We start from the raw sequence: 25,306 nt of genomic DNA, 5'->3' as shown, positions 1-25,306 counted from the left end.
TCAAAGGCACTGCACTAATCTGTGCTTAGTAATACTGGGGCCAGTTTCACAAACCACATATATGCCGAATAACTCACTGAAAGAAAACTAACTACAGCACCCTATCTTCTTTATGAAACCAGGAAAGCAAAATGCCTAGGAGTTGTTTGCTTGTGCAGAAGTCCTTTATCTCTGCAAAATATGGCAACCTTGTAGTTGAGTCTCGTTGCATTGATACTGTCCCTACAGTTTATAAATGCTACCGCTTTTAATTTTTTTTTACTGGGGTCACGACGTGTGATTTGCACCCCCATCCCTGCACGGGCGACAGGGCCATCGTCGGAATAAGCCCCACCCCTCTGCCGCTGTTGCTGCGCTCCCTATACTAAAGTCGCCCTCGGATTGGCTCTCGCCACCTGTCAGCTATCGATGCCTCAGACCCCGGTCACGTGATTCAGAACCAAAATGGCCGCCTTGTTGTTTTGATGAATAATACTTTGTGTGTTTGTTTCGTTCTTGACAGAAAGCCATTAGAAAACCGTTTTTAAATTATATTTGCTGCTTTTTAAAAAAATATACGCAACCAGACAACAATCGACCCTATTTCAAATATAATCGACTTAAGACTATGCACTTTTGTTCAATTTAAATTAAAGAGACAGGGTGACATTAAAAATTAAAAGGAAAGCGATGGAAGAACTGAGTGCTGATGAGGTAAGATGTATTTGTCTTTTATCCTTTTTTTAATAGCTTACCTATATTATTACCCATCCTATGTGTGCATATAGTGCTCTTTGACCATCATTAACTTATAACACGCACATAATATATAACTTGTTATTCAATTAGTCTTTCTTTGTCCGTTCGCTCTTGGAGTTTTATTTTGGTTGGATGCATTTTTTCTGCTAGAAAATAGGTTATGGCTTTGTACTTTAGTATATTTATCAGTTATTTTTAAAATATATAATCACAGCAATAGTTAATTACTGGTACACATTTTGCAGTCATCTTTTTAACGTCAAGGGTACCGCTACGTCGTTAATTATATATATATATATATATATATATATATATATATATATATATATATATATATATATATATATATAACACAGTTGTCTTGATCACCGTTTCATAAAACTTTTGCATCATTTCTAATAAAATGTAATTAAAATACACGATACGCGTTTTCACAAAACATTTTTCTAAAATTTTCTAAACATGTAGTCAGTAACTTTAAATGCAGTTTTGCATGTCATGTCCTTTTACTGTAGGTTATCTCAAATATACATTCATGCTTGGTATTTGAACGGACTGGCTGATCAGCATTTGTGCCAGTGTTGATTGGACCTTTGCTACATTTTCCCCCGTTCTGTAAAAGAGAGGTAAATGTATTTCATATTAAGTTATTTAGAAACAAAGTTTATTATTATGAACAATATCAATAGTGGCATTCCTGTACAGTGCTGGCAGAATACAGTAGTTGTGAAGACAGTGTGAATCTGACATCCGTCCTGTTACGTGAAGACAGTGTGAATCTGACATCCGTCCTGTTACACTAGTTCTTGAACTACTGGTTGTGAAATGTGAACATTTTCACCATTGCTGTTGTTCATGTGTACTTATTAATACATATGCATACAAAATTAGGTTTCAGTTACACTGGTAGCTTTTGCAGCTTTAACTTTGTAATGTGTGGTATTTAAAAACATTTTGGTATAGACCTGTTCTACTGTAATCTTGGACTACTCAGTGTTAATTCTACAGTAATCCATATCTAAAACATCATCCAGCTGAAATTATGCATGCATAATTTGTAACAACATTTCAAAAGTAAGGAATCCGATGCAGTTATTACATCAAGTTATTTGGTTTAATAATGGCACCAGGGGGTAAGCTTCAGGAGTCTTGTAGTTCAAAGCTGCCTTTATGCTTCTTTAAAAAACATTAACTGGCACAATATGCTGTGTATAAACTAATGTTGTGGAATAGAGCAGGATTCAGGTTTGCATGGCTGTTTTAGTAGCTATTGTGCCTTAGAGAATTCTGTGGTGCTCCTGGTCTAATATGCTATTTAGCTAACCTTTTGTATTTGTTAGTAAGCATTTAATGTAAACTGATCAATACAGTACTAGTTCTTTTTATCAAATCTAATTCTCTCAGATACTGTGGATCGGATTATTATTTTATTTTTTTGAGATTACAATTGACCCTATTAGGAATGTAACTGGATTATGATTGCATAATTTGTAGCCAAATTTTGTGTCCCTCTGTATCAGTGTTTCATTTGCAAAGCAGGAGGTTGTTTAATGTTTAGACCTCTATTTTGACCAAGTCCCCCATGTTCTGTGTATTAGTTTTTTTTGTTATTTTATGTGCAGTTGTTTTCCTACCATAACGTTTCTTACTATATAAGCTAAGATTTGTTATTAGTTGTAAACCGTGCTATATCTAGGGAAATTCATTGTATGGTTAGTCAGCCTGGTAAATGTTTAATCTCTTCAATATTTGAAACTTAACAAATTCAAACGTTGACCAGACACAGTATGAAATATCTGACAAACCAAGCCCCATAAATCAATGTAGTGTTCATTAGAGTACCTGATCTTAAAATTAAAACTTGATAAATGCTAATGTCATTTTCCGAATGTTTATTTTTTCCCTGAAAAGTAGAGAGACAGAGACTACCAGAACAGGCTGGTGTCAAAGAAAAAAACTGCACGCAGTTAGTGTGAGCTGTGTTAAGACAAGACTCCATGGAAATGTACGGTGTTCTAGATAAGTGTTGACACCTGGGAGTGGGGGAGGGAATGGATACTGTAGCCCTTCAGTTAGGCAGGGTTGTTGTCCACCAGTGCTAGCATAGAATTGGGAAATCACAAGCTATGTTTCCCCCAGCTCCATTACTGTCAGGTGATAACATCAGTAATAGACATTGGCAAACACTGCTCACCGCACTGGCATACAGTACAAAAACAGGTGCCCTTTCATTTCTTGCTTTAGGTAAGTGTGATGCAAGAAAGAAAATAAATGTCTCCTCAAGGTGAACATAGTCGGAGAAAAACATAAATCAGATAAATGTAGATTATCACCTATCAGACTATTATCACCTGAAAGATAAAGATGAAAAATGGTATGATTATTCAGTTAACAAGCATGGTCCATAACAGTAATTATTAGCTGTTGGTAAACCTATTCTGCATGTGTTGCTTGCTCCATACTGAGTTGGTGATGAAACTGCACTGTGACACTTTGCACTGAGAGTAAACAACCTCCCCCCCACCCTCTTTGTCCATTCTCATGTAGGCTATATAGTTACATTCACGTCCTATTAAGTTTTGGAATAGCAATATTGTTGGGAATAAAAGGTTCCCTTTAAACAGACTTGTTTTCAGCAGAGTATTTTAGGAAAGCTGGGTCAGCAAAGAGCCACTTGGAGTAAGCAAGTCTATTGTCATGAGTGCAGTATTCTGATGGCATTATGGTATGTGGTCTGGTCTCTTATACTAGTTGTCCATACAGTAACTATTATTTATTATTAGTAATGTGGTATGCGGCTTATGCCCCCACCCCTTTTTTTTTTTTTTTTTTTTTGTAGTTACATTTTTATTGAAAAATAGTATACAAAATGAACAGAAGGTAATGCCATCTTGTCTTACCTTTTTGCTAGCTCCATTGTTTGACCTTATTGAGGTGAATATCATGTTGGGTCCCTGCTTTTTCTAATTAACCAATTTATCTTGGATGTGGTTCAGCCCTGGTAAGTTCTACTAGCACCCTACTTGTGTGAGAGGTACACAGCATGGGGGTTTGATTCACAGCAAATCTTCCTGTATCTTGATGTTCCCTGCAGTTCGTCACTGGCAAAGTTCACAGTCTGTCCAGGAAATGCATTGGACATCTAATCTGATTTATGTGGATAAGCTGCATCAGTAGCAATGACCACATTTTGCAATTTAACCCTTTTTATATATCTTCTGTACCCGTTATGCTGTGTAAATTGGGTTTACTCAAATCTTGACTTGAGTACCTGAAATATACAATGATCAGTTATCCAAGGCTTCACAAGAGTAGCTTTCCATATTGATTTCTTTTTCTTTCTTCCAGATCCGGAGAAGGCGCCTTGCCCGACTTGCAGGCGGACAGACCTCTCAGCCCACCACTCCTCTCAGCACTCCCCTCACCTCTCCACAGAGAGAGAACCCTCCTGGACCTCCCACAGCCCCCTCACCAGCTGCGCCCGGCCCATCCCACTACCTGGGGCTCAGCGTTCACAACATGACCCCTGCTACGTCTCCCATCGGAGCATCAGGTATACCAAATGTTTCATGATTTAGTAAACGATCCCCTCGAGTGGCTCACATGGTAAAAGCACAGCCGCATGGTGTACAGGGTGAATCGCGTCCTGGTTGTGCGGAGTTGCCAGTCTTCACTGGAGATTCCAGAGGGAGTGTCGCATTGGCTCTGGCGTGCTCTAAGGTTACCTGCAGGGTCTGTTTCTCGTCATCGTGCTACAGCGAAGCCTGCTGGCCAGGCAACCAGTGAGCTCAAAAGCAGACATCTACAGAGCTGGCCTTTGTCCTCCAGAGGCCGGTAGTTTGCTGACATCTGCTCTCATTCCTGGGTGTAGGAGAGGAAGCTTGGTCGTGGGATCGGTGATATATATAAATATAAAAAAACAAAAAAACAATTTGATGTAACAGAGTGCTGTACTTTATAGTGAGACAACAGTAAGACATAATTAAGGAGTACAGAAGACAGGATTTTCAATTCCAATTTCTTTTTAATGTGTGCCGGTTTCTGTGCAATCAGGTAACTTGCTTAATTAGTTAATGACAGGCATTTAAACAGTATATTCCGTACTGTAATGTTTAGTTGAAAAATGGTGCACTGTAAAACCTGGCTTATTTTGACCTTTCAGACAGTCAGGTAAAGCTTGAATTCTATCCCTGTCACAAAACCCGATTTACAGTCCAAATATCTGCTGTACTGATATGCTTTTACTAACGCATTGATGGAAGTTGTGGGTCTGTGCCAGTCATGGAGGAACAGCGTTTTTATGCAGATAGCCTGGTGAGGTACCACGATACTGCATGTGTTATTGAATTATGAGTTCCCTGAAGTGATAATCAAACGTGCAAATCAGAAATGAGAACAAGAACGTGTTGCTGTTTAGAATTTCAAGTGTTTTTGTACATAAGATCTCTTCCTTGGGACCTAGAAGTTGAGGCAGCCCAGTTGTTTTAACAAAATGCAGCTGTATTAATGTATGGCAGTTTAAATACAACACATGCTTGAACATTTCTTAGACAGCACTGTTCTCCTGGTGTCCTGTCGCTACTGCTCTTTTTGCACATGTAAAGACTGATTCACATGCGCATCATTGCATTTGTAGTCTTCACAGATACGAAGGCATTGATTTAAGTGACTGCCATGAGAACGTTCTGAAAAACCTGTTCCACTATTTAACTTGTTGTTGTATTTTCAACCAGCATTGCAAATTGTTTTTGTTCTGTACAAACTTCTGTTTATTTAAGCAAAACTTTTGTTCTCTGTGTACTACATTCTTAAGCTAGTGAGTTGGTTTAAAAGCTGTGGTCATTACAATTTGGATCGTCACTGCTTTACAAATATCACATGCTATGGTGTGTGTACCATTTAATGCAGTGATTGCATGGCCTCCAGACTAAGCTATGCTTGAGATAAAACAATGGCTCTGAAAGGCATGTGCATGAAACCCTGCAGCATAGTTTAATGTTCCAGCAAAGTGGTAGTGTATGTGCTCTTGTAGCAGAGCCTAGAATGTTATTGCCAGTACATGCCAAAAGTACAAGTTTTGAATTGTTGAGTTTGGTTGCATGAAGCTGTCCTTGTTTACTTGGATCAAATCTAGGACAGCTGATCAGGTGTCAGTCAAGTTGTGTACCTGCTTGACATTGTACTGGAAAACCCTGTGGGGTCTCTTTTTATTTCATTTCCCTGTTTGCTTTGAGTCATCCCAAAGCTGCTGGTCATCTTCTTTCAGACACTGCTGGTGTTGAGATTACATTTTTTTTTGTCAGTGTGCATTTGTTTCGTTTATCCAGTAATAGCAGCGATCTTCCATAAACCTTCAGAATTGGTCAGATAAACCAATGCACTGTCTTACCTATCATTAGAAAGCTTCTAAATGTTTATCCACAGTGACGCTGAAATATGAACTGTGTTAGTGCCTAGTCTAGCTGATGGCATGGGTGGATGGCTTTCCTCTGTGATGCACTGTTCTCAAGGGAAAAGGAGCTTGATGGGATACGAAGACCCATCTTTCAATGCCGGCTAACATGCATTAAGCATTGGTCAGCAAGGTTATTAAGCTTACACCATTTTTCTTAAAGTAATGGGACAACCTTCGTAACACTTGTTGAGAATTCATTTGAAGGGTGCTCTAGCTTTATCATGAAGTGATGTAGTATATAACATATATATTTTTTTTTTTTTTTTTTTAATGGGTATAACCCAGTGTGTTTTATCCAAAGAGCTGATTGTCAAATTTGAAATAAGAGTACGATGATACATAATTTCTTATGCTGGAAAAATATTGGTTTATCAAATCCACCTCTAAGGCACAATGCGAGTACCTTTTTCTGTTTAACTCCATGACCTTGGAGAATTGGCTAGTTTTAGTTTTTAGTACAGTTAAAAAATAATGGTTTAACACGGAAACAAAAAAGGACGAAATTTGCTCTGTTGGTGTTTCATTTATTTTAGCAATTACCTGCTGACACCATATTTAATTAAGAGCCTCTTTTCATGGATGCTGTCAAGGTAGGCTTGTGCTGTTTAACACTAAGGCTATTCCTCAACTTGACAGTAATTCATTTTCTGTTTTTCAGCCTTTTTAGTTGAGATGGAAAAGATTACACACCGAACATTTAAGGTGAAAATGGACAACTGTTAACAGGAGCCAAGTGCTAATTCCAGGGATGTTGGTTATTTTTGTTCTTTTCCCCAGGAGTTGCTTGCCGGAGTCAGAGTAGTGAGGGGGTGAGTTCTCTCAGCAGCTCTCCCTCAAACAGCTTGGAAACCCAATCCCAGTCCCTCTCCAGATCTCAGAGCATGGACATCGACAGTGTTTCCTGTGAAAAAAGGTCAAGTTCTGGGTACATGCAATAAACACTAGCAAAATTCGCCTTCAATACTCCAAAAATATTGAGTAGCTTTAAATCTTAATGTTCTGAAATATGCGTAGCTTGCAATCTTACTTCAGGAGTAAAATATACTTTTAGACACTAGATAGGTGGTAGATAACACCACGCATTAACTTTTAGTGTTGTCTGGTAAATTATTTAATTTGGGTAGAAGTGTAATAAATGAAGTGAAAAGACCTGGGAGTTTATATCAACCATTCATATTGTAGCTCTTGCTTTTGGATTCTATTGTTCAGTAACCACAAGAATGTTTTTGCATTGGTTTAAAGTGCAATGCTGAGCTTTTGAGACGGTGGAATGCCCTTCTTGAATCTAAAAGAGAGGCCCCATTCAGCGGCAGCAAATGAACTAGCTTCTAACCGAGAAACAAATATGTTTTCATTATCACAGTCCTACAGTAGGACAATCTCTTAAACTGATTCAGATATCTTGGTAGCCTAGAAAACTACTGTACCTAAACAGAAAATGCACTTGGAATAATTTTATATATGTGTGGTTTATTCCAAGAACTTCACCACACTTAATATCCTGTTTGGGATCTGTGCAAGATCTTGGCTTTTCTTGAACATTTCTGGTGTTCTGTCAGGCGAGTGCGTTTGAGCTTTGTAAACTGTTAGTATTTTAAAGCAGTTTTAGCACTAATGCAACTCAAGACCACAAACAGAGAACGGTACGTTTAACGTGTTCCCTTTTTGCTTGCACAGCATGTCCCAGGTGGATGTTGACTCAGGAATTGAAAATATGGAGGTTGAGGAGAGTGATCGCAGAGAAAAGAGGAGCCTTACAGACAAGGTAAGAATGTCTAGATTAGGTGGACTGTGATGGGCAGACATGGTGTTGTTTGTTTTGTAGCAAGGAAAGCATTTTAAGGAGAAACGTTTCCTGCACAAAGACGAAACTGAGGACAGCTTTGTGGTGTGCAAGCTGTGGTCTGTACAGACAGAGATAAGGCAGAAAAATTTAGGTCAGCTAGGAGAAGGCATGCCGTATTTAGTGTTAAGTTTTGCTGCAAGTGGAATGTGCAGTGTGAACTGCTTTCTCCTCTAGTTACTTATATTCCAGTTTTCTTTTCGGAGGGCTAACCAAGCTTCTGTCCTTCCTGAGTAACCCTTCTGATCCCATTACACGCTTGCAGTCGTATTTCCATTTGCTAATAAGTCTGCCAGCTTTGTTTTTCCTTAATCCTTCTGTTTTTTGAAATGCTAAGTTGTTTCAAACCTGTTTCCCCGCAACTGTAAAATGACCTTCGTTTACAGCTTCTGCTGCAAATGCAAAGGGAATTTCAAAAACAGGCTAATCCCTCGGTCCAGATGCAAAACACACAAGCATTGGTAATCTTGATTTAATCACATACACTCATTTAATGCCGTCTGTATTTGTTTTTAAGGAATCTTCTTCGGACTCTGAAGTGTCTGAGGAGCAGGCACTCCAGGTCATCTGTAAGATCCTCAGAGTCTCCTGGAAGGAGAGGGACAGGGATGTCATTTTCCTTCCGTCACTTGCTGCTGAATTCACACAGGATCCTAAAGAAGGTATAGTGGGAGAGCTTTTCAGAACAGAACTAATTTAATATGTTTGATTTCTATTGCTTGTAATACAGTTCAAAACAACAGTGGCTTGCAGACTTCCATCATAGTGTAGAAGATCCCAAGTTGTTTTACCAAACAGTGTGATAAAACTAGACGATTCCTGAATTGCCATAAATTAATTTTACACTGGAGAATAAATTTGGCTTAATTAGACAATTAAGCCTGTGTGCTGCAAGTTGTTCATTTGATAATTTCTCCTGGTTGCACGAAAATGATCTAGTTAACCTTGACTTTGATTGGTATTGTTATTATTATTTTTTTTTTTAAGTTTGTTCAGATTTTAAGGACTTAATTGGCCAGATTTTAATGGAGGTTCTCATGATGTCCACACAAGCGAGAGAGAACAATCCTTTTGCCAGTTTGACCGCTACATCACAGCCAATCGCTGCAGCTGCCAAATCTCCTGATAGACATCTGGTTCTGAACCCTTCCTCGAGCCAAGGAACAAGCCCCATGCTTAACAATGTAGGATCGTTTGGGGCCAGCTCTCTCTCAAGGCAAGTGAATGATTTTATCACCATCACACGCACTTAATAGGCAAATCTAGAAAGTTATTTTATATATTACACACACACACACTACGAAACATGAAATAGTGTATAATTTATGTCTAACTTGTTTTACTGCTTCCTTGTTTTGCAATATTATTGTAGTCTGTATGGGACTAGTCCAAATCCGCAGGCATTCACCTCTGCTGTGATGACTGCTCCATCCCAATCTTCAGCCCCCTTGACAGTGCCGTCTCCCATCTCCCACTCCTCTCCTGCGAGTTCTTCAGCACCACTGCCTATTTCCCAGAGGTACCGTCCATATGCTGTTGGCTACCCCTGGGCTTTCTCCACCTCTCCCAGCCCAAGATCCACAGCAGTGAGCCATGCAGCCACTGCAGCTTCCTCCTCCTCCTCCACTGGGATTTCTGTTTCCCAAAGTCCACAAGTCATGGCTACGAGTCCCCAGGCCGTCCCAGCCAGCTCTCCTAGGCCGAGGCGGCCCACATCGATGCCTCCACCGTTAGTCCCAGGCTCTCCCAGCACTGCTGCTCAACGACCCTCCCTCGTAAACAGGATACCATCTAGGTATTTCCCCACTTGCCAGTGTGAACAGCAAGCACTAACACACAATTAAAAACTGATCCTCAAAGCGTGCTTGTTTTTTAATATATATTTGATTTAACAAACTAACTTTTGTTTTGAACGTGCTTTTTATACTCCAGCAGTTGTTTTAATTCCACCCAGATTATCTGGTCACCCACTCAAATATTTAAAAGAAAAACAAAGCTGCTGTTCGGTTTGCTGGACCTAAATACAGATTAAATTGTGGTTTCTGCCCGAGTTGGTGTAAGGTATCTCCGGAACGGCATGATTTTTCTAGTGGTGGCTTGTTTTGAAACCCAGTACATTTAGATAAATGTTTTCTTTATTCACTCATACTCATACACATGCAAATTTTGAATGTAGCATGTAGATGGTATTTATTTTCTAACCCTGATTTTATGACTGTTTTTGGCTTGCAGTGCAACCATGACTGTTTTTTTATAATCATCGTCTTGTCCTAATAACAGATTAAATGATTTTTAAAAAAAGTAACTTTTCACTTCTTGACTTTTGCCTAATGAAATCTCTGGAGGGCTTGATTTAATTCAGAGAAGGATCAATTGTTTTTGTCTCGGTTGACGTGGAAATTGTTTGTACTCATCTTTGTTACGCAAACAAGCTGTTATTGCTTGCTGTATAAAGCATTCAGTGAATGCCAGCTTTTGGTTGCATAATCCCGTATTCTTTTCTTTCGTGGCTCATTTTACCTTTGCTTACTCGTCCTTCTTTACCTGTTTCATTCCATTATTCTTTGCTCCTGTTTTTTCTTCATTATTTCTTCCCTTCCATGTCCTAGTATCTACGACAGCCCCCTCTCCCTCCTCTTCTTTGCCCTTTCTGATGTTTCTGAGGACAGCAGTGATGATGAGGCAGAGGAAGAAGATTTTTCTAGGGTCCAGTTTGGGTCCAGGTACCTGCGTGATTGAGTGTGCAGTAACTGGCATGCTTGGACCTACAGTACAGGAACTAACAGCGTGTACTGGTGTGCTCAGAGAAGTGTGATCTGCTTATACTTAGCATCACTTCTGTGATTTTATCATTAAAAAAAAAAAAAAAAAAAAAATCCAAGATTGCAGGCAGAGTATGGAAATAAATGTGAGCATTAACAATACTAACAAGGGGTACCAAGTCATTTAATGTGATTATCCCCTAATAAAAATGAGCCTTTCTGCTCTAGCGCCAGGTTTAAAGAGGTGACACAGCACAAAGTATTTCTGGTTTTAAACTTGAGATTTAGAAGAAGCAATTGTTATTTGAGAATAAGGGAGCCTCCTTGTTTTATATTCTGAAGCTGGGCGATTTTTAGCTGTGTTGGAAAGTGAGAGAACTTTGGTATTCTTAATCTTTAACAATCCTCATTTAAAATTGGTTATGCTGTTTTAGTTCCCTACAGTTGTGAGGTCATTTACAATCTTGAGATTGCTAGTGATTTTGATGGTAAAAATACAAAAACAAGTGCTATGTGGGTAGAGTTGTTTGTGTATGCTAATTTCTTTTTTTGTATGCCCGTCTTTTTTTTTTTTTTTTTTTTTCCCACAAGGTGGCTGCATGACTCGAGTGCTGGATTGAGTTTTGTATAATCTTACTGGCTATAATTTAATTTAACTATAACATTATTTCCTTATTTCTGTCTTGGGGTCTCCAAAGCTTTCTTAACCCCTATCAAGTTGATCTATCCTTGCTATGGAAAACATTCTTCTGCTTGCAGTGTTTTGAAACCAACCTCTCAGCATAATGCAAGTACTGTGTTGACAGTGGGAGCATTCTTCCATAGCTTTCAAATTGTATTACTGTGTCTTTTAATGGAACACTTTGCACTCATCATAGAGTGAGGACGGTAATCAATACAGAAGACAATCATCTATTTTCTTTATAGATGTATATTCCAGTGTTGACTGGGAAATGTGTCTGTTACTAGCAGTAATTAAAATACCTTTTCAGTACCAGGGTTCTTTTTTTTTTACTCGCCACATGCAGACAGCTGACTTGGAGACATTAGCCTAACATATTACATGAATGGGTATATTCTGCTACTGATATTAATGGTGAGGCAGCCACATGTTGACACAGTGCATAATGTGCCTGGGAAAATTTGACATCATTGACCCACTTGGACTGTAAAATTCTACTCCTTAAGGTAGGTAATAAAAAAAATGCATAGTTTTTTTTTTAAAAAGGTATAATACAACTTTGTGTAATTGTATGCAGCATGAGCGGTTCTGTAATGGTCTCCCTCAAGTATATTGATGTATCGGGCTGATTTGACTACCCTGTCGCTATATAAAGTTGATCTTTGATGATTTCCCCTTGGGAATGTTACAATCTAGCGCACAATAGTGATAAAATTGTTAAGACAGTCATCAGCATTTCATTGAGTATCTGCATCTGGGCATAAAAGGAGGTGACTGATTTTTTTATGTACATTTGCTCTGAGCTCTGCTTATCTAAATGAGTTTTAAAAATCTAAACTTAAATTATTTAGAGCTTCAGAGGATGTAGATGTAGGTTTCTCTGTCTGTGTCTCTACAGTCAATGCGATTTAATGTTTTAATTAAGATAACTGTTCACATTCCTGTCTTTCATTGGAGTGAGTCCCATGTGCAAAAGCTTTGTATCTGTTGATTTAATTCACTGAATTTGTTTCTTTTAGTAGCCTTGGTACATCGAGTGGTGTCGTAACTGATTCTGGAAGTGACCGCTTTACCATTGAAGCATGCAAAGAGACGGAGATGCTGAACTACCTCATTGAACGCTTTGAGAGTGTTGGAATGGAAGAGAGGAAAGCTCCAAAGGTAACTGCTTCACAAAACAGTCGAAACTGTACAGTGGTGCTTTTGCTTACATGTGAACATTGTATTAGCAGAATTAGCAGAATATTTGCCTGTACTCAATTTGCTACCTACTTATTTTTTTATATGGAATTCTGCTTTGGTTTGATTAAGCACCTTATGTGTTAGTGGTTGTAAGAGTTTTTTTGGTTCAGAATGAGGTATATTGTTATGTGACTGGTCTGAAATCCTGTATTAAATAACATTGTCTGTTTTGTTTCAGATGTGCAGCCAGCCACATGCCAGCCAACTGCTAAGCAACATTCGATCTCAGTGTGTTTCCCATGCTGCTTTGGTGCTGCAGGGAGCATTAACACAGCCGAGGTAAACTCTGATGTAACACTGTTTACATGACAGTACTGTACATGCACTAACTGGAAGCTGAAAGACCTCCTTTTTACATTTTAATAATGGTGACATTATACAAATTCTGCGTCTCAAAGAATATATTTTATTAATAATATTCAGGCTTTCTATAGTGGCTAATTTGTGAATGAATGAAACAAAGAGAAGTTAAATGCCGCTGTGGGTTGGATGCAGCCTGTATTGTGCTAATATGTTACATAATGTATACTTAATGATTATGCAGCCTCTGTAAAACTTTTTGGCAGAAACCAATTACTTCCTTGCTCTTTGATTTAAAAGGTCGTTGCTGCAGCAGTCTCTGCTCGTACCGTACATGCTGTGCCGGAACCTGCCTTACGGCTTCATTCAAGAACTGGTTAGAATGACTCACCAGGACGAAGAGGTTTTCAAACAGGTTTGATTTCTGAATGTTAAATAAGTTAATGTGCTCTGGATGGGTTTTTTTTTTGTTAATTTTGCATATCTTAATTTTTTTTTCAAAAATACAATATACATAACGCTCTTGGTCAATAAGTGTACACTGTATATGGATGTCAATTACCATATGGTTTTGTGCTCTCTCTATTGTCTAGAAACACTTCATTTAAGCCTCCTTTGCAATGATAACAGTATTGCTGACTCTCTTTAAACACAGCTATGTAATGTGGCTTCTGAATTGCTTAGAAAAGTGTATGGCTGCCAGAAGCTAATCTAAGAATCTTTAAAAACCGTCTGCTAAAAGGTTAACCTTTTTTTGTGTGTGTGTGATTCACCTCAACAGTATACGTGCAGAATGCAGTTTAGGATAAATGCTTACGATATCAGTAACTGTTGTAAGCAGCTGGTATTTTCTGCAAATTAATCCTACTGAAATAGTCTTTGAGAGTGCCATGCAGTTAAAGGGACATAAAAGCAGACAGAAAATGCTGATGTCATGTTATTTTTGCTCCAAGTACTGTTGCTTGTGTCTTTAGTGAAATGTTACCCATGCTTGTCTATAGAAAAGCAGACACGTTGCTATTAGAAACGTAGGTGTTTGAAAATAGAAAAGTGATCAGGGCCCTGTGATAGAGTAAAGTGGCCTTTATTATCCGAGCCATTGTTAAAGCTGACTTTGAGGCCACTCCTCTTTCCCTGCCCATCAGAGGATTGTCAGCCATTCACCTCTTCTGTTTAGACAAGAGACTTTTTAGAGTTTTGACTTATTTACATGCAGTCTGACATTTCAAGTCATAGTTGTCCTAAAAATTAATATCCTACTCTCTTGTTTCATGACTTGTTTAAACTGCTGGAGGTGAGATTGGTTCAGTTAAGTGAATTAAGAGTATAGGTGGAATAGAGACCAGGAGGTCTTCAGACTTTGATAGCTGGAATTGTGCTCCCCTGCTGTAGAGCAACCCTCTCCTCGATGTCGGTCCACACCTTTCAGATTGCGCTAAGAAGAGGTAGAGGCTGCTGAACAGAAACTGAAATGCAGTTTGTGCTGAATGTGTGCTTTCCTGTTCCACATGCAAGCAGGTTTTTTTTTTTGAGCCACAAACGCATACAGAGGTTCCCTCCTCATCTCACATTTCCAGCATCGTCTTCTTTTTCAGATCTTTGTTCCAATACTACAAGGATTGGCCCTTGCTGTCAAAGAGTGTTCCTTTGACAGTGACAACTTCAAATATCCTTTAATGGTAAGAGAACAGTTACCATAAGTATGTGAACATGACTTGGATGTGATTTATTAAGTTTGAATTTGAATGATACTTTTAATCATGATAAAATGAATGAATGAGTGAAATTATTTTACATGGTGTTTTTTAACATGATCTGCCAGGATGTATTACTAGTCTTCTGAAAACCTTTGTATTAATAAAATATGTCACTTTTACAACTGATAATTGGTCTCTGAAAAGATTTAAGTGCACTGTAATGTGATGGGAGTCCTTATAGCTCCCTAATGCTACTGGAATTGGCAGTTTCCTTCGATTGATTTGCATTCCAGTGAAAAGAAATTCTACAAATTTACAATCCCTCAATTGTTGAGCTGAAAGCCCACAGCCTTTGTTTAATAGAATACTTTCTCTGTATTAGCCTTCCAGATTGGCATTTTAACATTCGCATTTATTTTAAGTACACACAAAGGAATCCATTGCAAAGAGAATAAAAGGGACAAAAGAGCATGTCCGTTTTACTGGACATTTTCCATCCAAGTTCGGCACCAAACGTTTTGTCTTGTAATAGTCTAGATGTTAAGAACCCTTTTTAGTTTTTTACCTCTGACTTGGTTCCCTCAAAGTGAAGTGAATAGACAAACAGAGTCAGTGCACCAGCACAGCTCAATATAGCTCATTCTTCATGTTAATATTCCCACTGTTAACATACCGTACGTAGGTATTGGTGAGAACATTGAGCCTGGCATTCATTGACTAGTTTAATATGCCTGCTTGTGACATTTCTAAATGTTAAATATTTAGCAATTCTGTATTAAATATCTAATGTGTGCATGGAATACTAATCTCTGAATTGGCAATATCGCTCCATGAATTTTTAAAGGAAGTATTTAAAAGTAAGCTTATTTGTTAAATACTTCACTTAAAGTTAACTCTAACCTAGTGGATATTACAGATCACCTGTACCAAGATCCCCAAGTCTGTTTAAAAGCAGTTCACCCTTCTCCTTCAACCTGTTGGCGTTTTCTTGTAATATCAAGAAATCCAACAATTTAAAGATGTTTGCCATCGTGTTCTTGAATTATTTTTTTGGAAAGACATTCTTATTTTGAATTACTACTTTTATTGAAGGCTTTAGCGGAACTCTGTGAAATAAAGTTTGGGAAGACTCACCCTGTGTGCAGTTTGGTAAGTTTATGAGGAATTTAAAAGATTTTTGTATCTTCAGTTAAGGAAGGAAAGGGAATGTGTTTTTGGACTGTTTTGATACCATGTTGGTGACTTAAAACGTTCATAAAGGGCTAAGGAAAATGATGAGTGTACTAATATACTAAATATTATTACTCTAAGTGAACTTGCAATTCATTAAGAGATTTTAAACGGGGCAAAGTCATGACATGCTATAGTATTGCTGCTGTGTATTCAAGTATTATATGGTTCAGATTGATAGTAGTGTTCCTATGCAATGTCAACAGTGTATGTGTTGCATCATTCTAGCATGAGAGAGGGTATTAACACGTGTTCTGTGTTCCTGTGTAGATCACGTCACTGCCCCTGTGGTGCCCGGATTCTCTGAGCCTGGGGTCAGGCAGAGAGCTCCAGAGACTGTCATATATTGGCGCTTTCTTCAGCCTGTCTGTTTTTGCTGAAGATGATGTAAGTATGGAATTTTATTGCACTTGTCTTTATTTTAGACCATGCTATTCAAAAGGGTTAAAAGAAGTTGTTAAGGCAATGGAGTTTAGTCTAAACTGGTGTGGATCTGAACACTGCCACACCTGAATTATTGATCCCTTTTACTTACATCACTACATACTGCAAGAGCTGGAAAGAGCTTGGAGATTAGAGCTGGTTTAGGGTGGTTTGTTAAGGTTTTGTGCTTGTTGATGACCATATGGGGTAGTATATGAGATACTAGATATCAGCTGCATCTCTCTTTGAGCCACAATCAGTTTGTGGCATATTGGTGTAGCTGATATTCCATGCTTTTGACTTTTTTTTTTTTGTTTCAGACAAAAGTGGGAGACAAGTATTTCTCAGGACCTGCGATTACCCTTGAGAATACTAAACTGGTCAGTCAATCTTTGCAGCATTACCTGGAATCAGCAAGGGTGGGTATTCACATCCTTCACTACTTCTGGTTTCACTTCCACAGAGTATACATTTAAATGTTCTCACTTTCCAGTGAATACTGGGCAAGTGCGCTCTCGCTCACATTGGATAACGGCTCAGAACCACAGTGGGTAAAAAAAAATAAAAAATCCGTCCAGCCTATTGCAAAAAAAGAGTACCATACTGTAGAGTTTCAAACTGGAGATCATGTAGGAATTATCTTACAGTAGGTGTTTTGCGTCTGTATAGTTTGAGATACCTATATTTTATATGAATGTTTTATGTGTTTAAGTTATAGTAGTTTGTAAATTGACTCTTGACTCTATTTCCAGGGTGATCTTTTTAAAATCCTGCATAACATTTTACTGAATGGGGAGACCAGGGAGGCTGCTCTAAACTACATGGCGGCTGTGGTCAATCGAAACGTAAAGAAAGCGCAGATACAGGTAATTTTTCTTTTCTGTCAATATTCCTCTATTTTGATTTCAGTGAGGTCCACCTAGCAGTGAAGGATTTATTCGAACTAATAAATAAAATGAATTAGTTACATAGTGATATAAATCACTATTTTTAATACCTTCTCTATTATGTACGATTCTGTGATAGTAAAGACCTAGGTGGTCGCATGTTTTTGTGAGCAAAACTTTAGCACTGAATAGATCATATTCATGCAATTCTTTTTCTTATTTTATTTTTTTAGACGGACGACAGGCTTGTGTCCACAGATGGATTCATGATAAATTTCCTGTGGGTCCTTCAGCAGCTAAGCATGAAAATTAAACTGGAGACAGTCGATCCGTTTTACATTTTCCATCCAAAGTGCCGTCTAAATATGACAACCGACGAGACCCGCCTAAAAGCCCCCATGGAAGACTTGAAGAGCTGGCTGGCAGAGCTTTGTAAGTGGAGTTGTTAATGATCAGTTTCTTCAATTTCATCAGCTTTTTTGCCAGTTTATCTTTAGGGATCGCAGTGCTGCTTTAGACACACGCAGTTTTGAAAGTTTGCTTTAGATAATGTCTAGACATTTAATTTTGATGAACCGTTTAATTTTCCGAGGAGTTGGGGCGAATTCCACCCTATGCGATGTTGGCACCTGCAATTCTGAGGTCCTGTGCATGAAACTGTCATTGAATACATTTTGCCAAGGCAATCTGTTTTTTTAATGTTTCTTCTCAAACATCCTTCCTGAGACAGTTAATGTTTTTATTTGAACCCTTTTCATTGATTTACATAGTCAGTTTTAAGCTGCCTTGAAAGTCTTCCATGCAGCTAACCTTATAAAATATTGTTTTAAACAGATGGCGATCCGTCAAAATTTCCTGAGCCAAAATTCCCTACAGAATGCTTTTTCCTGACCCTACATGCTCACCACCTGTCTGTTCTTCCTGGCTGCCGGCGTTACATACGAAGACTGAGAGCAATCCGGGATCTGAACCAGTGAGAACTAGAGAGCAGCTTCTGAATAATTCAGCTACCTTTTTTAAGACCATGAGATAAGCCATTGGGAAACAGTGGGGGGGGGAAACCTTTCTGCTTTTTAAATGAACATTTTGTTTAGAAAAGTTTACTTGGCCTACCCTAAAAAAAAATACTTTGATGGAAAAAGCATTTTCTAGAGCTGGGGCATGAATACCAAGCAGAGATTATTGCAAAAGATCTCCTGAGACATTGAGACTCGGCAATGAAAGTGAAATGCGCATCATGCATTAGTCTAGCTAAGATTCTTTTCTGAAATAATAATTTGTGTTTTGATCTCGGTTTAATTTAAGAAGTCTCTCATAGTTTTAGAGCTTCCCACTGTCGGAAGACAAAAACTCCCTCAACTGGAACTAATTAAAATGTCATCAGAGTAACCTGGTAAATACGTCATACAACTTATTTTTTATTTTTCAATCAGTTGTGTAAACTGTGGAGGCTAGCATTTGCTATGTAGATTGCCTTAATTTTCTGTACACGTTGAATTGTGGAAAGATAGTAGAAGTGTAGCTGGTTGTTAAAGGATAGATAGGTTAGATGCAATATATTCATTAAAGTAGGGACCTGTATGTTGAAGGTAGAAGTTGATGATGTGTCTCCTTTTTCTCTGTACTTGCAGAACAGTGGAAGAGTTGAAGAATAGTGAGAGTCAATGGAAGGATTCTCCTCTGGCAACAAGACATAGAGAGATGCTGAAAAGATGCAAGACCCAGCTTAAGGTATGTGGGAGCATTCCTGTTATGCTGTAGGTGGTTTGAAATTAATCTGGGAATATAACTCTTCTGTACTGTATGTTTGTGTGAATGGTAAAAGCACCCTGTAATAAAAGTGAATGTAGACAAAAGAAATAAATGTTCTGCTGAAACTGTTCTAAACTAAATTCCTTTAAATGAATTGCAAGCCACACTGTGCAGAAGCGTTATTTAAGCTTAGACCATGCATCCAGGATATGCAAAATCAGAATCTGAAATCGGTGTTCTGCAACGTGTCTTCCTCCAGAAACTGGTGCGCTGCAAGGCCTGTGCAGATGCAGGATTGCTGGATGAGAACTTATTGAGGAGATGCCTGCAGTTTTATGGCATGTTGATTCAACTGATTCTGCGCATTGTTGACCCAGCCTACCCACAGTAAGTAAAGCACATAGTGTGATATACTGTGTAATCGCTACAGTACTTGGTATAGAAGATGTTTCCTTTTTTTTTTTTAAAGACCAACAGTCGGACCACTCCTTAATGAGAAGTGAAAAGTAGAGATACACTCTTCTTTTTAGTTCTGGAAACTTTGCAGTTTTACAAACAGTCAGGAAGCAGAACAGAATGAAGTAGATTGGTAAAGAATAGTAAAGAATGCAATATATTTTTGAATGTGTAGATTTTTGCATGCTCAGCATTGTATTTGTAACCGTAGTCCAGCAGGGGTCACTAGAAAACAGCCTGAAAGACGGTATTTCTCATTTTGAGTTTTTGTTGTGCTTGTTTAGATTCAGTGGTGGTAGCATGATAAGAAATTGAAAGAGAAAAGACTGACTAATCATTTAAACAGTGTCACCTGTAATTTTATTTTTTTTGTTTAATTTTGTTTCCCCTTTTAGGATAACACTACCTTTAAACCCAGAGATTCCCAACGTCTTTGCTGCCCTGCCTGAGTTTTACATTGAAGATGTGGCGGAGTTCCTGCTTTTCATTGTACAGTAAGTGATTCTCACTGGAACTTTTCACATGCACAGCTCTTCTTAACGGTACACTTTCACGTGCATGTTATCTCGCTCAATAGAAAGGCGTTTTTACAATGAATTTGTCGTTTTTTTTTTTCTTTTCCTCTAGGTATTCCCCTCTGGTTCTGTATGAGCCTTGCACTCAGGACATTGTGACGTTCCTTATCGTTTTCATCTGTAGCCAGAACTATATCAGAAACCCTTACCTTATCGCCAAGCTGGTAGAGGTCTTGTTTGTGACAAACCCGGCCGTCCAGCCACGCACCCAGAGGTTTTCTGAGATGATGGAGAACCATCCCCTGTCTATCAAACAATTAGTCCCTGCACTGATGAAGTTTTATACAGGTAATTCTTTTTAGCTTGTGAATCATATATGTAACTTTTCATTAGTTTGCTGTGCAGAACCATCTTTGCAATGTAGTGCATGCCGTCTTTTTTACTAGATTTGATGTGACGTTCTAAGCAGCTGCTGCGGAATATATGAAAATATTATGCATGAACTTAACATTTAAGTGCTGGAGAAGGCAGTGCAAAAAATATACAAAAACCATTGTGTGTAAATTTGTGTTATGAATTTGCATTTTTCTGACAAACTCTCGACTCCTCCTCAGATGTTGAACATACAGGAGCTACCAGCGAATTCTATGACAAATTCACCATCCGCTACCACATCAGCACAATCTTCAAGAGCCTGTGGCAGAACGCATCTCACCATGGCACGTTCATGGAGGAGTTCAAGTTAGTGAAGTCAGATTTCATGGAGGCAGTTCAGTTTGACAGTGCTGCCACTTAGTAGGCTTGCAAAGATGTTACAAAACTAATCATCAACATGCAGTTTACATTCCTTCCTGTTTTTAAGGCCTGCTGTTAGCACCCGGAGCTATTTCTTATTTAGTTTTCTAACAATAACAGCTTCATTTAAATAATGTTGTAAAGTGTATTAAAGTAATGGTGATTGTGTGTGCATCACCCCCACAATCTCCTAATAAGAGTTTGGGTTCTGACAGGTGATAGCTGAATGAGAATGACTGAGATGAGCTGTCTAGGGATCAGTGTAATTAATGTACAGGTGTCAACCTAGAGAACTAGGCAGAGTTCCAGGGAAATGTTTATCCATACATTCATTTTACTGTGTTGAAACAGTTTCCTAAACATTATCATAAAATTATACATGAAAATAGATAGTTCGAAAGGGCCTTTTCCTTAAATGAATAATTTAGTCAACCACACTGGAAACTACTGTGTATCAATATAGAATTTCTGTTTTAAACCTTTTCAGAAGGATATTAGAATTTAAAGAAATGAGAATAACTTATGAATGCAAGATGAGATTTGAAACAGTTCTTCGTTCACTTGGCAGTTCTGGAAAGCAGTTTGTTCGCTACATAAACATGTTGATAAACGACACCACCTTCTTGCTGGATGAAAGCCTGGAGTCCCTCAAACGAATTCATGAGGTGCAGGAGGAGATGAAGAACAAGGAGCAGTGGGACCTGCTGCCTCGGGTTAGTGAGTGACAGCCGAGACGAAACACACCTTGAGAATTCTTCTGTTCTAAATTCTTCTAAAAACACTGCAGATCACACATTGCTTTATTGTAATTTCAAAAAAGTTCATATTAATGCAGGCTTTAAATACAAAGTATTTTATGATTTACTGCAGGAATAAATAATAATAACGTAATGTCTTGGGTTTTATGCATATGCAGTACACATTAGAAACATGCTGAACATCTAAATATTGATAATCAGTCTGAGGAGGTTATTATTGCTATGTGTGGTTGGTCCCATTAAGACAAGTTGGTGCACGATGGTGTACTGATTTGAGTTTTCGCTCCTTGTTTTTGTTGAAGGATCAGCAGCAGAGCAGGCAGTCTCAGCTGACCCAGGATGAGCGCGTGTCTCGTTCGTACCTCGCTCTCGCAACAGAAACGGTTGACATGTTTCATATTCTCACCAAGCAGGTTCAGAAACCTTTCCTCAGACCTGTAAGTCAAATCTCACTGTCTCTACAATCCCAGACTATCTTGTAGCATGCAGCAGAATTGTACTGTTTTGCAAAGGCTTTGGGTTACATACAAAGACTCTTGATGAAATAAACATTTTCTTTAAAAAAAAGAATATATATCTGCTGGCCAGGAGCCGAGTGAGCTCAGAGTGGACACCTGCAGGGCTGCCTTTGTCCTCCCAGAGGCCGGTAGCTCGCTGACATCCGCTCTCAAGTTCCTGGGTGTGAAAGAGGAAGCTGGCTTGGTCGTGGGATGGGAGGACACCCACTGAACCTTTGATATCCTGAGTTGTGTGGGGAGTTGTGGGAGAAAATTGGGGGTAAAATAATCATGCACAGTAAATAAAAATGGCTTTTAATTTTGTTTTGAATCAAAAGTTTGTGAAGTGCACTTGAATTGACAGAACCCTTGTTAATGTTTTTTTTTTTTTTTTTTTTTTATTGTATAAAGGAGCTTGGCCCACGTTTAGCTGCCATGCTGAACTTTAACCTTCAGCAGCTGTGTGGCCCCAAGTGCCGTGACCTGAAAGTTGAGAATCCCGAGAAGTATGGTTTTGAGCCAAAGAAGCTGCTGGATCAGCTAACTGATATTTACCTTCAGTTAGACTGTGCAAGGTTTGCTAAGGCTATTGCTGATGATCAGGTGGGTCTATTGCTTCAAAAATGCAGAGCAAGGACAATGCTTTTGGAAAAGTATATTGAGAGGTGAAAATTGCCATTTGTGATTTTTTTTTTTTTTTTTTTTATTTTTCTCCTTTTGGATATTCTTTTAAAGTAAATTGTATTTCTTCATTTCTTTCTGGACAAAGTAACATGGCCGCCTTGTTCTTTTCAAACTGGATCTGACTGTTTTTTCAGACAGTGTAGCCACAACAGTAGTAGTTGTTAATGTTTATTGCAATGCAGGTCATGCATCTGTCTGGCTAGTTGGGGCAAGTGCTAGCAGTATAGTTATTCTACCTGAAGATGTTTTCTTGTGCATTGGGAAATTTAAGTCTTTACTCCAGTAAGGCTGAGCCTCCTGCAAAGCTTCTGTTCCCAAATGTTGCAGTCCTCAGCATTGCAGTGCTGATCTGGCCAGTTCCCAGGAACACCACTCCTATTGAACTGCACATTGCTCATTTTGCTGCAAGTCGTTCTTTTTTTAAAATTAAGGTAATAAAGACTGCAGCAGATTAGATTATACAACAGAATTTATTGCCATGATTGCTTTACCCTTATTGTCTAAAAGGTATGTACAGTATACAAAAATTGACATTAGGTTCTCGCTGACTAGCAGTTGATGGTTATTCTTTAATATATTGCAAATGCTTTTTACTTGTGAGCAATTTATTTGTTTATAGATAAAACTTAATTTTTTTTTTTCGTTTTTAGCGGTCCTATAGCCGAGAACTCTTTGAGGAAGTAATTTCCAAAATGACGAAAGCTGGGATCAAGTCAACAATAGCAATAGAAAAATTTAAGCTACTGTCTGAAAAGGTTGAAGAGATTGTGGCCAGGAATTCTCAATCCGAAATTGACTACAGCGATGCACCGGATGAATTTAAAGGCAAGTTTCAGAAAAGGATACAGTAAACATCTGTCATTTTAAATGGCGTTTTATCATTTAAACCATCATATATTCAATAAAAAAATAACACATTCCTATGATGTTTTATACAGTGCTGTACAATACGATGTACAAGTCAATGCAAGATCTGTGTAATAAATTGATAGTCTTAGTGTCAAATACACAAACTGCTCCCTCAAAGGTCAAAGATTTTAGCACTGCTGGAGGTCTGATCAGGACTGTCAAAGAATAAAAACAGATTATGTCTTTTAAAGTCACGTTCAAGAAACAGACTCCCTGCAGAACAAGACTTGCCTTTTTTTGTCCTTTGTTTAAAGCTGACAGTCAAAGCCCAGAAGATTGGAAAATGCATTAGCAGCTATTGAATATATGTAATGCATCTATATGTTTGGGTGCCATTTAGTAAGCTTGAACATGCTGTTAAGTAAACATCAATGCGTTCCTGTTTGACAGATCCCCTGATGGATACTCTGATGAGCGACCCTGTCCGACTACCCTCTGGAAACATCATGGACCGCTCCATAATCTTGCGGCACTTGTTGAACTCGCCCACGGACCCATTCAGCCGCCAGAATCTTACTGAGAACATGCTGGAATCACGTAGGGGATGGGTTTTGTAGACAGTTTGTTAAACGCTGAGCAGGGGGATTAGTAGATTATTTAAATCTGCAGAAGTTTGTTTGACAAGCATTGTAAATTCACTCTTTCCAAGCTGGATAGGCAATCTTATGTATCATATTGGCTCCCGTGAAAAAGCAGGTAAAGACACCTGTATTACATATGAAGCAGAGGTATATTAATAACATTGATACAGTACGTTTGGGGTTCCAAATGGAGGGTTATCCTGCAGTGCCAAGCCTGTTTTTGCTATTAATTTCTGAGCCAATGCTGACATAAGGGGCAGGAATGTTACTGGCGTGGGATCATGATTTGCGTTTAAAGTTATATTCTGTTGTGTTGTTCCAACATACAGTAGCTTCTCGTTCTGATAGTAAACTTGGTCTTCAGTAAGACAAAATCAAAATCATAACTTCAAGTACACATTATCCTGTCAAGTATGTTCACTGATTGCTTTTAAATGTAGTCAAGACAGTTCTGTTTAAATTGTTATGAGATGTAGGTTAATACTGAAATCGTCTTTTTTTTTTTTTTTAAATGGCAGTTCCGGAGTTGAAAGAAAGAATTCAAGCATGGATGAGGGATAAGCTAAATGCTGGCCGCTATTCACAATGAAGCCTTCGCTGCTGATAATAATTAAGGGAAGTGATTACAAGCTGATGTCCAGGAACGAGAGCCAACGGATTTTTTTTTTTTTTTTTTTTTAATTTGTTTTTCTTTGGACTAAGGCTTTTATAGCCTATAGTACTGAACATAATAAAGAATAAAGTGCAGACTTTTAAAAGATTTTGTTTACGGCTTTCTGTATATGTATATATTTATATTTAAATACAAATATACAAAGGTGCTGGCTGCAAATGTATGAATTTAACAGGTACTTGTCACCTATTTGAGGTTTCACAGCTTAAGACCTGTTGTCAAATGAAATTGATGTGGACAGCAAACAGCAAGCTTTACAATCACTTGTGTTTTTACAGTAAGTCTGCAGAAATGAGTTTTCTTTCCCAAAGGGGGTTGTCTACCCTGTATGATGCTAGCCCTGCAGCCTTTTATTTATTGCATTGCCGTAGTATTATTTAAACCAAAGTGAACAAGTCCCTATATTATGAAAGCAGAAATAAGAGCA

At 38.3% G+C, this 25,306-nt stretch overlaps 1 protein-coding gene across 8 annotated transcripts; it reads left to right on the top strand.

Moving 5' to 3' along the window:
* Positions 1 to 417: 417 nt before the first annotated feature.
* On the top strand, positions 418 to 24,959 carry LOC121328582 (ubiquitin conjugation factor E4 B). 8 transcript variants are annotated; one of them, XM_041273361.1, is made up of 29 exons: positions 418 to 693; positions 4,087 to 4,291; positions 6,971 to 7,106; positions 7,871 to 7,958; positions 8,554 to 8,698; positions 9,024 to 9,252; positions 9,409 to 9,831; positions 10,646 to 10,759; positions 12,503 to 12,641; positions 12,901 to 13,001; positions 13,323 to 13,437; positions 14,618 to 14,701; positions 15,812 to 15,868; positions 16,220 to 16,336; positions 16,693 to 16,791; positions 17,125 to 17,238; positions 17,493 to 17,691; positions 18,094 to 18,232; positions 18,891 to 18,990; positions 19,271 to 19,398; positions 19,863 to 19,961; positions 20,095 to 20,330; positions 20,597 to 20,723; positions 21,346 to 21,490; positions 21,838 to 21,972; positions 22,444 to 22,635; positions 23,367 to 23,541; positions 24,016 to 24,162; positions 24,725 to 24,959. In XM_041273361.1, exons 1-29 carry the CDS (start codon positions 670 to 672, stop codon positions 24,793 to 24,795), a joined length of 4,083 nt encoding a protein of 1,360 aa, XP_041129295.1. In that variant the 5' UTR covers positions 418 to 669; the 3' UTR covers positions 24,796 to 24,959. The 8 variants fall into 8 exon arrangements, with proteins under 8 accessions (XP_041129295.1, XP_041129290.1, XP_041129289.1 ...); XM_041273356.1 differs by having other exon boundaries at positions 12,500 to 12,641; XM_041273355.1 differs by having other exon boundaries at positions 6,971 to 7,118.
* Positions 24,960 to 25,306: the final 347 nt, after the last annotated feature.

This window comes from Polyodon spathula, chromosome 16, assembly GCF_017654505.1.
Source record: "Polyodon spathula isolate WHYD16114869_AA chromosome 16, ASM1765450v1, whole genome shotgun sequence".
Classification (NCBI taxonomy): domain Eukaryota; kingdom Metazoa; phylum Chordata; class Actinopteri; order Acipenseriformes; family Polyodontidae; genus Polyodon; species Polyodon spathula.
The sequence above is the reverse complement of the archived record's forward strand: the minus strand, read 5'-3'. Positions and strand labels throughout refer to the sequence as shown.

Bases quoted from the DNA above. Each gene is read 5' to 3' on its own strand.
- LOC121328582 (XM_041273353.1), top strand. From the start codon at position 670: ATGGAAGAACTGAGTGCTGATGAG. The intron at 16,792-17,124 runs GTGGGTATTCAC...CTCTATTTCCAG, and splicing joins ATTACCTGGAATCAGCAAGG to GGTGATCTTTTTAAAATCCT. The intron at 20,331-20,596 runs GTAATTCTTTTT...ACTCCTCCTCAG, and splicing joins ACTGATGAAGTTTTATACAG to ATGTTGAACATACAGGAGCT.